Genomic DNA, 16,793 nt, shown 5'->3' with positions numbered 1-16,793 from the left:
TAGTGTCTTTATGAAGTTGGGTGCACCAGAGTTTGGTGAATATATGTTCATGATTGTAATATCTTCTTGATTCATTGTTCCTTTGATCAAAATAAAGTGGCCTTCTTTGTCTCTTCTGATTAGTTTGAGTTTAAAGTCTATTTTGTCAGACATTAGAATTGCTACGCCTGCTTTTTTCTTAGTGACATTTGTGTGGTATATTTTTTTCCATCCTTTCACTTTGAGATAGTGTCTGTCTTTGAAAGTGAGATGAGTTTCTTGCAAACAAGAAATAGATGGGTTTTGTTTCTTAATCCATTCACCTAGTCTATGTCTTTTGACTGGAGTGTTCAATCTATTAATATTTAAAGTTATTAATGAAAGATGAGTATTGAATCCTGTCATTTTTTTCTGTTTACATTATATCATAGTTGTACTTTTACACTGTTATACTCTCCTTGGAGTTCTTTCTGCAACCCCTTGGGTATAGTCATTCCTTTCTTCAGTTCTTTGTATTGCTCCCAGAACTCTCTGAAGGGCTGGTTTTGTGGACAAGAATTCCTTCAGCCTATTTATGTCATGGAAGATTTTTCTTTCCCCTTCAACTATAATAGACATTTTGGCTGGATATAGTAATCTGGGTTGGCATCTGTGGTCATTTAACACTGGGAATACTTTGGTCCAGGCTCTTCTGGCTTTCATAGTTTGCATTGAAAAGTCAGCTGTGATCCTAATGGGTTTTCCTTTATATGTAACTTGTTGTTTCTCTTTTGCAGCTTTCAGAATTGTCTCTTTGCTTTGTACATTTACTGTTTTTCTATGATGTGCCGTGGAGAGTTTCTTTTCTGGTTCTGTCTGTTTGGTGTTCTGTATGCTTTTTGTATTTGTATGGGCATGTCTTTCTTTAATTTTGAGAAACTTTCTTTGACGATCTTCGACAATTCTGTTGACGATCTGTTCCATGCCATTATCTTGGGATTCTTTTCCTTCCTGTATGCCTGTGATTCATAAGTTTGGTCTTTTTATAGTATCACACAATTCCTGCATATTCCATTCTTGTGACTTCTTAAATTTTTCATAATCTTTGCTTGTGTGGTCTACTTCATCCACTTTATCTTCTAGTCTTGATACCCTGCTTTCCATTTTGTTCATTCTATTGGTGAGGCTTTCTCCCGCCATGTCTAATTGGCTTAGTGAGTGTTTCACTTCCTTCTTCATTTCAGTCTGAGTATTCTTCAGTATTTCTAACTCTTTTCTGAATTCATTCAGAAGTATATCCCTATCTTCCTTCAGTTCTTTGATTTCTTTTTTGTGTGTGTTCTTTAAATTCACTGAATTCTTTTATCATGTTTATAATTGTTCTTTTGAGTTCCATGTCCTGCATTGTCTCTAGGGGGTTCTCATTGTACTCCTCTAGAGGACTATTGGTATTTGGTGGGGATATGTTATTTTGGCTTTTAATGTTATTATTTTTTTCTCTGTAATTTTGACATGTGAATTTCTTTTGTAGTTTCTGATTCTTGTGTGAGACTCGCGCCTTCAAGTGTAGGTCTGCTTCTTTTTGTGAACTTTATGTGTCTTTGTGGCTTCCTTTTGGGCTTGAAAAGCTGGTTCATCTAAGCTTCTGGTTCTCTTTTGATTTTATATTGGAGTGGCCAGATTGCCTTTGTCTTCAGGAGTTCCCACAGCGGCCCAATTCAGGTGAGGGTCAGATGTTTTCAGGCTTTCTCCTTGGTCTGGATCCCTCCAGGGAAGATTTTGGCCTCAGGAATTTGGGGGTTCGACTGGCCTGGGAGCCTGGCCCAGGAAAGATGCTGGTCTATGGCAGCTGGAGGCCATGCCACAGGGAGATGCCAAGGCAGATGGGGCGGGGAGAGGCCCCACGGCCTCCTGGGGACTGCACTGTGGAGCTGGGTTGGTCTGGATGCAAAGGATCAGGAACAGGAAAGGTCAGCCCCAGTGTCCCAGAAAGAGGTTGGCGGGCAGTGCTGGCCCAGGAAAGCAGAGGGAGGTGAGGGCAGGGCCAGATCCAGAAGCTGTGCTCCTGGGGCCCAGAAAAGGCACTAAGTTGGTCTGGATGAAAAGGATCAGGGAGCAGTATTGGTTCCCCAGGTGTCTGGGGCCCCAAGACAAGGAATGGGGTGGTGGAGATGGGAGGGTGAATATGGCTGGGGGGGTCAAGGCGTGGAGGGTGCAATGGACTTACCCAGGAGAGAGGGAGAGAGGCCTGAGGGTAGGAGAGAGCAAGGCTACCAATTTTTATGTTGATTTAGTATTCTGCTACTTTGGTGAAAGTGTTTGTCAAGACTAAGAGTTTTCTGGTAGCTATGGTCTTTTTTTTTTTTTTTTTAATTTCCATTATTTTTTATCATGACTAAGAGTTTTCTGGTAGCTTTGGTCTTTTAAGCAGAGGATCATGTCATCTGCAAATAAAGATGATTTGCCTTCCTCCTTTCCTATTTGTACCCCGTTTGATGATGATGATGATTGGGTTTTATAATAAAGGAATTTTTAAGATAGCTGAATTTCTTTTTGGCATCAGTTTAGTTGACAGTGTGATTTCTGTCCTTAAGTTTATTTATGTGTTGTCCTACACTTACTGATTTGCTTTTGGTGAACCAACTGTCTCCCAGGAATGAAAACAACTTGATCTGGTGTATGATCTTAATGTGCTCTTGGTTCTGGTTTGCTAGAATTTTATTGGGAATTTTTGTATCTATGATTATCAGGGATACTAGTCCACAGTTTTTTTCTTTGTTGTGTCCTTTTCCTGTTTGGTATTCGGGTAGGTATTCTGGCTTTGTAACTAGGTTTGACAGTATTCCTGTCCCTTGCCATTTTATGGAACAATTTGAGAAGCATTGGTGTTAGCTTTTTTTTAGAGGTTTGGTAGAACTCAACAGTAAATTAAACTGGTCCCAGGCTTTCCTTTTTTGGAAAACTTTATTACTGCTTCAGTTTTACTAGTTTTTATAGATCAATTAAAGTTGTTTATATCTTTTTAGTTAAATCTGGTAGTTCATAAGTGCCTAGAAATTTATTCACTTCTCTTAGATTATCTAGCTTTTTAAAAATCTAAGCTTTTTAAAAAGATCTATTTTTACTTTTAACTATATATATGTGTGTATGTCTATATGTGGTTTCATGTACATACATTCAGGTGCCGATGGAGACCAGAAAAGGTGTTGGATCCCCTGGAACTAGAGTTACAAGTGGTTGTCAGTGCTGGGAACCAAACTCAGGTCCTCTGCAACAGCAACAAAACTGCTGAGCCATCTCTCCAGCCCCAGAATTTAAGTTTTCATGGTACTCACTAATGATTCTCAGGATATTTAAATTTTCATGATATTCACTACTGATTCTCAGGATGTTGCTGGAATTTGTAGTATCCTCCACTTTTTTTCCATTTTAATTTTATACATTTGAGTATTCTCTTTGTCTTTCAGTTAGGTTGGCTGGGGGCTGTCAGTCTGGAGAAAGTGTTGCTGAGAACAATGTAGTTCCAGAGGGAAATAAGGACTTAAGCAACAATTGGGATACTTTGGCAAAGAGTCTGGATAGAGTCTGCCCATAGCCAAAAAGCTTGCCTGAGGCTAAGTTGAAAAGCAATGGACTAACTTCTTCGGCAGAGGATATTCAAGACAGGCTAATGTAGAAATGGTAGTAGGGCTGTTAATGGTGAATATTATGTAGAGCTACAGTGAAAATGAACAAACAGGGCAGAAATACAGAAATGAACAGTTTGTACTGAAAAAGAGCACTAGGAAGATTAATGCTGGAGCCATGGCTTGTGCTGAAGGAGAGGCTCCCTTTGCTAAGGAGAGAGTGCCTTCAGGGCAAGACCACACCCAGCTAAGCATCCAACTTGTGAAAAGAAAATGCTACAGGGGGTTTCTACTAGAAAATCACTAAAGAGAAAAGCTTTTAAAATGAATGAAGCAGGTTTGGGTCCATTCCAAACTTTCAGCCAAACTTGGCAGTGTAATTCACCTGGTACAGGCTTTAGAGGCATGAAAGATGCAAGAGTGAAGGGGATATGGGTCCTTCCTCTGCGGTTTCAGAGAGCCGCTGGGGCCAGGCAGAGTACAACAGGAAGGAAGGCCCTGATAGGCCATTGCATGAAGCCGTGAAGGTGAAGCCTGGTTGGCAGTGGAGACGCCATCTCTCCTGATGCCAGAGCTGTGAGACATCTACCAAGGAGAGCTGCATACAAGGAGCGGTACCAGCCTGAGAGAGAAATGCATATTGCACACAGCAAAGCTGGAGAGGCTGAGCCATGAAAGTAAATTCCCAGAAGTCAGATGTGTAGCTGATTGATTTGGTGTTTGCCCTCCTGGTTTTCAGTCTTATTTTGGCCTGGTATTTCCTCACTATGCTTCTATTCCTCCCTTTCAGAATGGGAAAGTGTATTCAGTTCCACTCTATGTTGGGAGTATGTAATTTGTCTTTTGATTTTACAGGAGCTTACAATTAAGAGACTGCCTTGAATCTCAAAAGAGACTTTGGACTATGGACTTTTGAATAGTACTGAGACTGGTAAAAGACTATGGGGACTAAACACATTTTGTATTTTATATGGTTATGAGCCTATGGGGGCCAAAGAGTGGAATGTGGTGGTTTGAATGAGAATGTCCCCCATAGGCACCAAGGATTTGGACATTTTGTCTCCAGTTGGTGGCACTGTTTTGGGAGGTCTTAGAAGGTGTGGCCATGCTGGAGGAAGCATGTCACTGGGGGTGGGCTTAGAGAGTTCTTAAGCCTTACCAAATCTCCAATTGCTCTCTGCTTCCCATGCCTGCCTGAAGATGTGAGTACTTAGCTTCTGCTCTTACTCCAATCACCTCTGCCATCATGCCTCCCCACCATAATGGACTCTTGCCCCTTTGGAACCATAATCTAAATAAACGCTTCTTTTTCTAAGGAAAAAAAAAACAAACCCAAAAACCTCTATTTGATTGATTATACATAAAGTTCTTTTAGTCTCCATTAATTTCTGTTCTGATTGTCTACATTTCTTGTCCTATATTTATGTGTCTCAACTGTTTTTTCCCCTAAGACCTAGGTGTATCATTTGGTTATTTGATATCTGATTTTTCAATATATATTCAGCAGTATAACTTTCCTCTTAGAATTGCCTTAGTTGTATCCTAAAGGTTCTGGTAAGAGTTCCTTTCATTTTTATTTTATTCAAGGAATTTTTTAATTTCCTCAATTTCTTCAAAAACACTAGTCATTCAAGATGGTACTATTCAATCTCCACATGTGTGTGTGGTTTCTGAAGTTTGTCTTGCTGTTGATTTCTGGTTTTACTACACTGTGATCTAGTAAGATGCAAGAAATTATTTTGATTCTTTTGTATTTAATAAAACTTGACTTGTGAGCAAGAATATGTTCTATTTCAGAGACCAGAAGTTCCATGAGCTGCTTAGAAGAATGCATATTTTGAACCTGCTAGATGGAGTGTTCTGTAGATAGTAAGTCCATTTGAACTATGGTATAGTTTAACTCTGAGGTTTCTATGCTGACTTATTTGGATGACCTACCTAGAGATAAGCCTGCATTCTATCAGAACCTATCTGACAATTTATATCCATTAGCGTATTTTTGTTTGTTTGTTTTAAATGAAACTGGAAGCCTTAGTGTTTAATGAGAATGGATTTATAATTGTTATATCCTCTTAATGAATTCTTCCTTTTATTAACATATAATAGACTTCTTTACCTCTTATAATTTTGTTTTGATGTCTATTGTACCAGATAGCAGCATAGCTATGCCAACTTATTTTTAGCTGCTGTTCACTTGCTAAGATTATTTTCCATCTTTGACTCTCAGTCTGTGTATCTTTCCCAATCAGGTATAACTTGGAGACAAAAGATAGATGGATCTAGTTCTTTAATCCAATCAGCAAGTCTGTGTTTCTTTACTGGCATATCAGTGACTTTTCTGTTTCTATGATAAGACACTATGACTAAGGCAACTTGTAGAAAAAAGTTTATTTGAGCTTATGGTTCCAGGGGTAAGGGTCCATAATAGCTGGGGAGGCATGGCAGAAGGAAGTGGCTGGAGTACAAAAGCAGAGCACTTACATCTTCAAGAAGGTACAGGAAGCAGAGAAAAACTGGCAAAGCCTAAGGACTCTCAATGCTGGCCCCCAATGACGTGCTTCCTCCAACAAGGCCGCACCTCCTAAACAGTGCCACCAACTAGGGACAAATGTCCAAATACTTGGAGCATATGGGGGACATTCTCATTCAAATCACCACAGTTGAGAATTTGACATCATTTACATTTAACATTTTTGAGAGAGGCTTGCTAATTCCTATAAATTTTGTTGGCTGGTTTTTCAGACTGTTAGATTATCTGTTCTTCACTTTCTCCCCTATTGGTATTAGAGGCTTGCTGATATAATGTATAAGGCATGATAGAATTTTTTTCCCTTGCTCTCCTTTGTTCATTTATTCTTCTCATGAAATTTATTCTTTCAAGTGCTCCATGTTGATTGACACTGTTTTTCTTCCTTCTCTGTGTGTACTTTTTCACAGTGGGCTGGTTTAATGATCATAAACTCCCTTAGTCTGTGCTTGTCTTGAAATGTCATTATTTCTCCACTAATTTTAAAAGATAGCTTTTCTATCTTTGCTTTGCTATATAAAGCAGTTATTTATTTTCCTGACTTGAAATATATCATTCTATGCTTTACTGGTTTTTGGGGTTGTGGTGAGAGAACTGATGTTTGTTATGTTTGTCTTTGTATTTGAGTTGTTCTTGTCTTATGGCTTTTAATATTGCTTATTTGGTTTGTATCTTTGTCATTTTGATTATATTGTGGAGAGGTTTTTTCTGGTTATAAATATTTGCGGTACTAAAATGACTGGTGTTGCAATTTCTATTTCATTCTCTAGGCTTGGGACATTTTCTGCTATAATTTCATTGAACAGATTCTGTATACCTTTAGTGTTTATCTCAGCTCCTTATTCTATCCCATGGATTCTGAGGTTTGATCTGCACACCATATCCCTGAGTTTTGGGGTATTTGTGCTCGTGACTGGTTTTTTTTATTTTACTGATGTTATTCATCAGTATCTCATTAATCTTGTCCTCCATTTTGATATCCTTTCTTCTGCTTAGTTGAGTGCTGTTTCAATTTTTCATTTTGAACGTTTTTCTCTTTTTCTCAAAGTCTCAAATTCTTAATTATTCCATATTGCTGTCTTTCCCCAACCATTTGTTGACTTCTCCTTCTATGTTTCTTATTTTCCTCTCCAGGTCCTGCTTATTTATACTCTCGTACATTATATCATTGATGATTCTCACCAGAAAACTCATGAAATCTTCACCTGGTGTTTTACCCATTTCAATATCTTCAAGTTTAGTAGTTGTAAGGATTGTGATCTTTTATTTTGCTCCCCCACCCCCACCCCATGTTTCTTGTAGATTTTATACTGAAATTTATGCATAGTTGGCTTGATATCTCTTCTGGTTTATTCTTATTAAGATACTTATTTCTCTTTCTTGTTTTATTTAATTTTATTCATTGTATTTTTGAGACAGTCTGTGTAGCCCAAGCTGGCCTTCACCTTGCTATGTGGCTATGATGACCTTGAACTCTTTTCTGCTCCTCCTACCCTCTTTTCCTATACCTCTTGGGCCCAGGGAGTACAGACATTCCCAATTACTCCTGGTTTTAAGCAGTGCTAGGGATCAAATCCAGGGCTTTGTGTATTCTAGGCAAGAACTCTACCAACTGAGCTATATGCCCAGGCTCCTTAAATTTTGACTATTTAGGAAATACTAGCAATTCCCTCCCCCACTTTTTTCTTTTGTGGTACTGGGGAATCTAACCCTGGGACTTGTGCATATGAGGCAAGCATTCTACCACTGAGCTGTACCTCCAGCCCTGAGTAGGCTTAATTCCTAGTCCTACTTCATACGGAGAAAATAAACTGCTTTTGGAAGTAGTTACTGCTTCTCCTTCCTCTGCTAAGAAACTGAGCAGCTGATGCTACATTGGACTTCTTTTTCTGCTTTGCTTCTTTTTTTTTTTCCTGGTCTTTTCAGGTATCCATTTATTTCCTTTGTTGATTTCCAAACTTTTCTCTCTTTAGAACACATTATCATTTTCTCATTCTGACTTCATCTTTCACTGGTTCATATACAGACAACCTCTATTTCAGTCTTACTCAGAACCACTCTTTTATCAATCTTTTTTCTGGGCAGTTTTTGGCTGTTCCTCACAGGATCAACTGTGGCTGTTTGGCAGGAGCAGGAGAAGCCACACGTCCTGACTCCTTTTATGAAAATGAATCATAAATTCTTTATAAAGTAGATGAATTAGGACATGATACATGTAATTGAAAAGCACCCACACTTTACTTTGGTTGTTCCCTACCTAGCACAATAATGTGTATTACTTCTATATATAATACAATGAGAAACACATGTAATACAAATTGCAAATAATGACAAAATGGGAGTTCTCCTCTATAATGTCATCTATTCAGTTGTTTTCACAAGAGTTATAGAATCTTTCTATGGGTAAGTGTATTGGTTTACTCCTAGATGGCATCTTATAAAATAAGTAGCACAAACTGCAAGAGATATACATGTGAACTTATTACATAAAGTATTTATGCACACATGGAATATCATTTTGGAAACTATTATGCTTCAAGAGGTATATCAGTATTTTAAAAAACCATATTCATAGGCTGGGCATAGTGGCACACACCTTTGAGGGAGAGACGGGCAGATCTCTGTGAGTTCGAGGCCAGCCTGGTCTGCATAGCAAGTTCCAGGCCAGCTGGGGCTACAGAGAGACCCTGACTCAAAAAGATCAAAAAATAAAAATTAAAAAAATAAGTAAAAACCATATTCATTCATTTAGTCTTCATGCTGTAAAACTGGATGGAGGAGTTACCTAGAAGTGATCTTCAAAAGACTACATTTTTGGTAGAGTGTAGTAACACATGCCTGTAATTCCAGGACTCATGAGAACTGCCATGAGTTTGAGTCCAGTTTGTGCTACAAAATAAGTACCAGATCATCCAGTGATGTATAGAAAAACTGGCCTCAAACAAACAACCAAACACACAACCTCTTCATTTTTGTTTCAATACCTGGCAGATAAATAGACCTAAATATAAAAGATCAAGCACCTTATTCAGAATCACTTAAATTGTTACAGTGGCAAATATAAAGCATAAAAAAATCAGGTTTCCTATTTTTATGAGTTGTTCCTGAAATTAATCTATATAATTTTTTGAAGAAAATGAGCACATTTAGAAACAAAGTTTCTATAGTAGTTATTTTTATAAACATCTGCTCTGCTTTGACCCAATTATCTAGTTATCAAACACAACTACGTTATATTTGTAGGATTAAAAACATTTTTCTCATGTAATTGTGTGTAACAATATTTTAAGCATATAAGTTTTAGTAAAATGAATGTAAAGGTATTATCAATCATACCATATACCAAAGTAGAAAGCTCAGCAACTTACTCTTGTTGGTTACAACTGGACGCCAAACCATCAATTCTATCTCTGCATGCAGCATCAACATTTTGAAGATATGCATATACCTAAGTATAATCAATGCTGTTCCCTGCACCATATATATATGCTTTTAAGTTTAAGAACTAAAGAATGCTTTGAAGTTTAAGAACTTCAAAAACTTGTATATACAAACATTTTTTAGTTTTAAATGCTGAATTTTAAATTTCATGTTGCTTTAGAAAAAAAGCTGATGTTTCTCTTCAATGATTTATACAATATCAAAAGAATTATTGAAAATATTATAAACTTACTTTTAATGTATATTTTTATTGGACTTTTGTGCATTTCATACAAAATATCTTAATCATTTTTATACCCCATCCTCTCCTTTCCATAGCCCCCACCACCAGATTTCATGCATTCTGTCATATATGTTAAGGCCTATTCAGTCAAGTTAGTGTACTCAGACATCCCACAGTACAAGTTCATCCACTGGGGTCTAGTCAGCCTACCTAGAGTCTCTCCCTTAAAGAAGATCAACTCTCCTTCACTCAGCAGTAATCAGCTGTTAAGAAACTTAATTTTAAAAGCTCAAAGATTAGCCAGGTATGGTGGCATGCACCTTTAATCCCAGCATTGGGGAGGGAGAGGCAGGAGGTCTCTGTGAGATCAAGGCCAGTCTGGACATTAGGGAGACCGTATTAAAAAAAAAAAAAAAAGCTCAAAGATTAAAATATTGAGTGATAGATTATTTACAGAAATGCTCATCATGAGCATCTTTGTGTTATTAATGCCTCTTTATGGTATGATTTCATTTTTTCTACTGTCTAGAGGCTAACTCTACTGGACTTGCGCAAAGAATCTAACAGAAGTGATGTGGGCCAGCCTTGAGGCTACACTTCAGAAGACTTTAATGTAATCATTAATGTAATCATTTAATGTAATCATCATTTCTCTGAATCCTACCCAACCATCACATGACCACACCCAGACTAGAATACTGAAGATGACAGGCAGATAGAATAAAACCAAGGCACTCAGCTGTGGTCATCCTAGGTCAACTATCTCCCAGCTGTCATACAACTGCCATAGATACCTAAACAACCTAGTTAGATAACTGGCCAAACAATTTGAATTGAGTATTCCTTATTCTTCTTCTAAAACAGACAGAACTGAAAAAAATACTAATATATCAATAATTATCTACATTCCATCTTTACATATCTAGTAGAATCATATTCAAAAGATACTAAAAGCTAGTTGATTCTAATAATTTAGTTGAGGGAAATCCATATGAATAAGTTCTGAATTTTGATCTGTTTTAAAAATTATTTTACATTTATACAGCAAATTCTAAGTACTACAAATACTTATCTAAGTGGACTATAATTATTCATATATAAGATCCACATGTACTTGAAAATTTGATTATTTATTTATCTATTTTTTATTTATTTGAGTCTGCACCTCACCAGCCTTGGCTTGACTGGAACTTAGTATGCAATCAAGGTTGGCCTCATACATGGGATCCTTCTGCCACAGCCTCCAGAGTGCTGGCATTACAGGCATGGACCACCAAGACTGGCCAATTACTATTTTTAAGTAGTCTTTTCAATTAGAAGTATCTTCTACAATCTTCATTATTTATCAAATATGGAAGTATCCAGTGTTAAGTATATACAATGACCAGGATGAGTTCCAGATGTTGGGAGCATAGCAGATAACAAAGACCAGATGCCAATGGTATTGTTTATATTCTAGTATTAATGTAGCTAAATTTCCAAGCAAAACTTTTTGAAATTTCAACTCTAAATGAAAGTAAACTTAACTTTAAGGCTAAAACGTTTACTAATTCATCCTATTATTGCACACAAAAATAATAATTTTAATTGCGGAAAAAAAACCCTCCTTACTAATTTCCCAATGATCTTAATGAAAAACATCCTTAATTATTCCAAAAGTGTACATAAATGATGTAGACTCACATATTTTAAAGATAATATAACAAAGTAACATAATGTCCTGCTCAGAGTAATTAGGAGACTTTCTATGAAATCTAAATGAATTTCTTCTTGATAGCTCCAGTACTAAATGACTTTTTTTGAAATGTTCTTTAAAAAAAAATTCTGTAATTCTTACTCTAAGGTATTTAAATTTAAAAATCTATCCTTTTCAGCTGGGCATGGTGGCATACACCTTTAATCCCAACACTTGGGAGGCAGAGGCAGGTGGATCTTTGTGAGTTCTAGGACAGCCTGGTCTACATAGTGAGTTCTAGGACAGCTGGGGCTACAAGGAGACCCTGTCTCAAAAAAGACAAAAAAAATCCATCCTTTTCATAATTTATGTGATTTCCAACCTTACATAAAGGAAATCATGACTTTAAAGTAGCTTTCCAAGTTTGACAGTTTCCAAAAGTAAATACAAAGATAGCTTCTTACAGGTCCAACAGTTCTCTGCAGCATGTATAGAGCAGATAGGGAAGATCTTCCAAACAATGAATTCCACTAATGCAAATAAAAAGCATGAAAGAAATCAGACAGATGAACCTACTCTTCAGTTTGACATTCATAAAAGCACTGGGATTTGAGAGACATGTGACATCAATATGGTTGTAAATTCTAGTTTTCAATTTATAAGTAGTGGGTGAAAATGTAATTGTTTCATTAATGTATATTTCTATATGCTTGAAATATTGAGTAATTAAAAAACAGACTCACCTATCAATTACAATTTCTTTTTGTCTTAGAAGTCCTTCTTTTATTTTCAGCACTGATTCCCACTTACTAAAATCTTGAAAGCCAGAAGGTGAATAATTTTGGCGACATGATCCAGTTAAAACCTACATAAACAATTTTATACATTTAGTATACTACAGATGTCTAAAGGAAATATTTACATAGCACCTAAAATTTTCATAATGGTAATCATTAAAAAACAGAAAGCTCTCTGTTTTTTAAGACTATCTAAAATCACATTTACTAATATTGCTTATTAAACAATTTCAAACAAGTTCCAAAGTAATTATGCAAGTCTAATGAAGAACTGACAAAAATTTCAAAAGATCTAGGTATTAGTACACACTACATATAAAATCTTACACTTATTACCGTGTATAAATAGAAGCTTTCTGAAAATAGATTAATCATTACCCCAAGAAGGAGTAGGGATGTTTTCTCGCTCAAACACACAAACACTACCAGGAAGATTAATTAACACAAGAAAATAAATGTAGTATCTGTAGTACCCAGACTGAAAGTTGTATCATCATTTAATTACACTAAGTTTTCAGTCACAAATATTTTCTCAAAGTATAAAATATATCATAGAAAACTGAATTAGTAAGCATATAATTTTGATGACTATTCACCTCCATTATAAGTTATATAATCTAGCAAAGATATATTTAAACTTTAAGAAAGTTTTCAGACTTAAAACACATCAACAATAATAGAAATCAATATGGCAAGACTAATAAACAGAAAGAGGTCCATAAGAGAGATTAAAAAGAGGATTTAAGGGTAAGGGGGATAGTAGAACACATGTGATATGAAAGTCAAAGGGGAAATACTAGGTTGGAGAGAGTAGAGGGAGGATCAATCAAAGAAATAAAGAAATCTGGTACTTGGCAAGCTAATTAAAACATTAAAAAATAGTTTGGTTTGAATGAGGTACCCTGCATGGATGGATAAAGCAGCTCCCAGTAACCATACATTATTAAATAAAAATTCCAACACCTAAAGTGGTCTTCTGTCAACAAGCTGTTGGTCCAGGAGACCCCAATGTCCCCTAAAACAATACAGGCAATTGCCACTGCTGTTGATTGCCCACCAAAACTATATAGTAAAACCCTACTGCTGAAGACATCACATGCTCTGGTCACGGGGACATAGAGAATCAAACTGGAACTGAGCTGTAAGCATCCCCCCTCCTGACTAGCTGCAGGTGGAGAAGTAACATCCATAATCTAATTCAATTATGAACGCTGCATGAACACTACTGACTAGTCAAGCAAAATGTGCCCAGTTGTACAATAGCTGCAAGTCTGTTAAAGTGGGTAACCAACCACTTTTTTTTTTAAATCCGGTTTGGGGCCGAATCCAGAGGAGGCAATTCATATCTGTACTGTAAATTTGGTCAAAAGTCTATGTGCACCTATTATTGAAGCATTCAAGTACTTTCCTTATGGATGGTAACTTAGTACTGACCACATATTTTCCCCCTGTCCTCCCATTGCCCATCCGACTCTTTAGAATACCCTATAATTCAATAAGTAAGGAGCTATTTCCCAATATACAAAGGGAACTTCAAGACTTTGTTCCATCCATAAATAGCATTTTTGACTAGCTACTTCTTGTACAAATCAACCCTCCAAATACTACCTACCAGCCTATATTTAGTAGACAGAACTAGGACTGAAACAGAGGCATCAACAAAGAACACCTGCTCTTAAGCACAACACTGCCTCAACCTATGATCTAATTAAACTTTGAGAAAATTTTCAGATACTTAAAAGCACATTAACAATAATGAAAATCAGTATGGCAAGCCCCCCAAAAAACATACCATATCATCTGAAGCTGTTTCACTTCTTACATCAGGTGCCTCTTTTATAAGACAAGTAGTAGGTAATGGATGGCCATCTCTTCACAAAGTCATTAACACTACTCTTCACAAGTCACTGGCTAAGGTTTTTGGTTTTTTTTTTTTTTTCCCTTTACCATAGCTGACAATACCCTTTAGGGGAAGCCTTTGCTTATTCTGCTGTGCTTGGTTTTGTTTTAAACACTTACTGGCATCAAGAAAAGGAATGATTAAACAGACCGAACAAGGAGGGCTACAAGAAGAAGACAGTTGACACTACTTGGTTTTACAGCACTTGAACTACTGAAAACATAGACTTCTAAAGTGCTGCCAAATACTTTCATGAATATATGTGAAACAAAACAAAACTTTATTCTGATTTTTAACCCTTAATTTAAACCCTTTAAAAACAAAATGAATAAAAAAGTTATGAAACAAGCAAACAAGAATAAGCAAAAAAGGCCTTTCCCTGTAATTAAGAAGACAATCCCAGTACTCAGGAAGTTGAGGCAGGACAACTGCTGTTAAATTCAAGCTCAGCCTGGGCATAGTGAAACTCTGTCTCAAAACAAACTCCCTGGCATGTATGGTGGTACACACCTTTAATTCCAGCACTCAGGATGCAGAAGCAGGTGCATCTCTGTGAGTTTGAAGCTATCCTGGTCTACATAGCCACTTCCAGGCCAACCAGGGCTACATAGTGAGAGCCTGTCTCAAAAAACAAGAACAAAAAATTTTAAATCCCCCAATATTTAAAAAAAACTATATTCCAAGAACTAGACATGGTGGCACGCATCTTTAATCCCAGCACTCAGGAGGAAGAAGAGGGCAGATCTCTATGCGTTCCAGCCCAGCTGTGGCTACAGGGAGACCATGTTTCAAAGAGACAAAAAAAAAAAGTTCCATGTTAACATACTATTTAAAATCTTTTTAAAAGAAGAAATGTACTTAATATTGTTATTGTTCTTATTTATAAACTAAACAGAATATAAATTAAAATTCTAGCAGATATCTTTTAGAACTTGAGAAGCCAATTCTAAACTTTCTGTTGAAATGTTATAAATAACAGTACCTGATTCAAGAGTTATCTGACTTTATAATGCATCATTCCACAGTTTTCAAGAGAATGTAGTGTTAACAGACCAACCAGTGGAATAGAGTCACAGATAAACTGACACACAGAGATCAACTGATTTTCAACAAAGGAGCAAAGTCAATTAAATGAAGAATGGTTTGGTATTCCAAAGAAAGAGAGCAGAGGAAAGGGGAAGAGAGGGGGATTCAGAAGAATGAAAATATGTGTCCACAAAGCTCTGTAGGCAAATGTTTACTCAAAATCATTCTATATTAAAACCTCCAATGCCCATATGATCAATGGGAAAACAAATTGTGTTACATCCATAAAATGAAACACTGCTCAGAAAAAGCAACTGATACACACAACTAAAAGAATGAAACATGAGCTGGAGAGAAGGGTCAGCAGTTAAGAGCACTGGTTCTCTTGCAGAGGACACGGGTTCAATTCCCAGAGCCCACATGGCAGCTAACAACGGTCTGTAACTCCAATTCCAATGCCCTTTTCTGGCCTCTGCAAGCTTTGCACAATATGGGTACACTTACATACATGCAGGCAAGACATTCACACACATAAAATGAATGTTAAATGGATGAAACCCAAAGAAACACATTAAGCGAAAGAAGCCATCATTAGTGGTTTTATAGTATCTGATTCTATTCATATGACTTCTAGAAAAGCAAAAACTTCATAGACAATGTTTAGATCAGAGATTTCCAGGGCTGGGATAAAAGACATACCACAAAAAGGTAAAAGTTAACTTTGTGAGTGATGAAAATATTGTATAACACAACTCTTATGGTAACATAACTCAGTACATTTTCCAAACTCAAAGTATTCCTTCTTAAAGGTTACATTTCACTGAATTTAAATTATATCTTAACTATCCTATTAAATTGGGTTTATTTGTCAACAATAACCCAATAAAACTTATTTTTCTAAATGTAATTTCAAGTAAATGTTTACATATATTCCATCAGGGAACAGTGAAAGTAAAAGGAACTTGTCATACTAATTTTTAAACTACCCAAATGGGTTTAAACAAAGAAATGATCAATTGCAGAAATGTATACAGTGGAATAATTACACAGCAAAAATCAGACTATTATACTACATAATCTGGATGAAAATCATAGACATTATGCTAAGCAAAAGAATAACAAAACTGGGATCCCTTAGAGGGATGGCTCAGCAATTAAGAGCACTGACTGCCCTTGCAGAGGACCTGGGTTCAATTCCCAACACCCACATGGCCGCTAACAACCACCCATAACTCCACTTCCAGGGGATCCGACATCTTCTTCTGACCTCCACAGGCATTGCATGACATGGGTATACCCACCTACATGCAGGCATTACACTCATAGACATAAAATAAAAATAACATAAAATATATATTTAAAAAAATAGAACCATCAACTAAAGGAACACTTAGATACTCCAATGTGCACTACAGATGACAAATGAAATGCCCAAGCCATAATTTCCTTTTTTTGCCATTACTTTGGTGCTGGTCTATACCTGTAATAGCCACGAAATAAAAATCCAGATGAAGTAAATAACCTTCACCCAACAAAATGCAAGAACAGATTTAATAACAAGTTGGCTCTTAAGAGTTACCAGCTTTCTATGAGAACAAACATTTTTTTAAATAAAGTAGA

At 36.5% G+C, this 16,793-nt stretch overlaps 1 protein-coding gene across 2 annotated transcripts in view; it reads right to left on the bottom strand.

Annotated features, from left to right (window-relative positions):
- Positions 1-16,793, bottom strand: part of Cep85l (centrosomal protein 85 like) — a 176,628-nt gene that overhangs the window by 69,576 nt on the left and 90,259 nt on the right. For both annotated transcript variants that reach the window (XM_017798871.2, XM_029564808.1), the window contains exon 4: positions 12,194-12,315. In XM_017798871.2, coding sequence (XP_017654360.1) covers positions 12,194-12,315 — 122 coding nt within the window. The remainder of the gene's footprint in view (positions 1-12,193; positions 12,316-16,793) is intronic.

This window comes from Nannospalax galili, unplaced genomic scaffold (genome assembly GCF_000622305.1).
Source record: "Nannospalax galili isolate Female #2095 unplaced genomic scaffold, S.galili_v1.0 scaffold417, whole genome shotgun sequence".
Classification (NCBI taxonomy): domain Eukaryota; kingdom Metazoa; phylum Chordata; class Mammalia; order Rodentia; family Spalacidae; genus Nannospalax; species Nannospalax galili.
The sequence above is the reverse complement of the archived record's forward strand: the minus strand, read 5'-3'. Positions and strand labels throughout refer to the sequence as shown.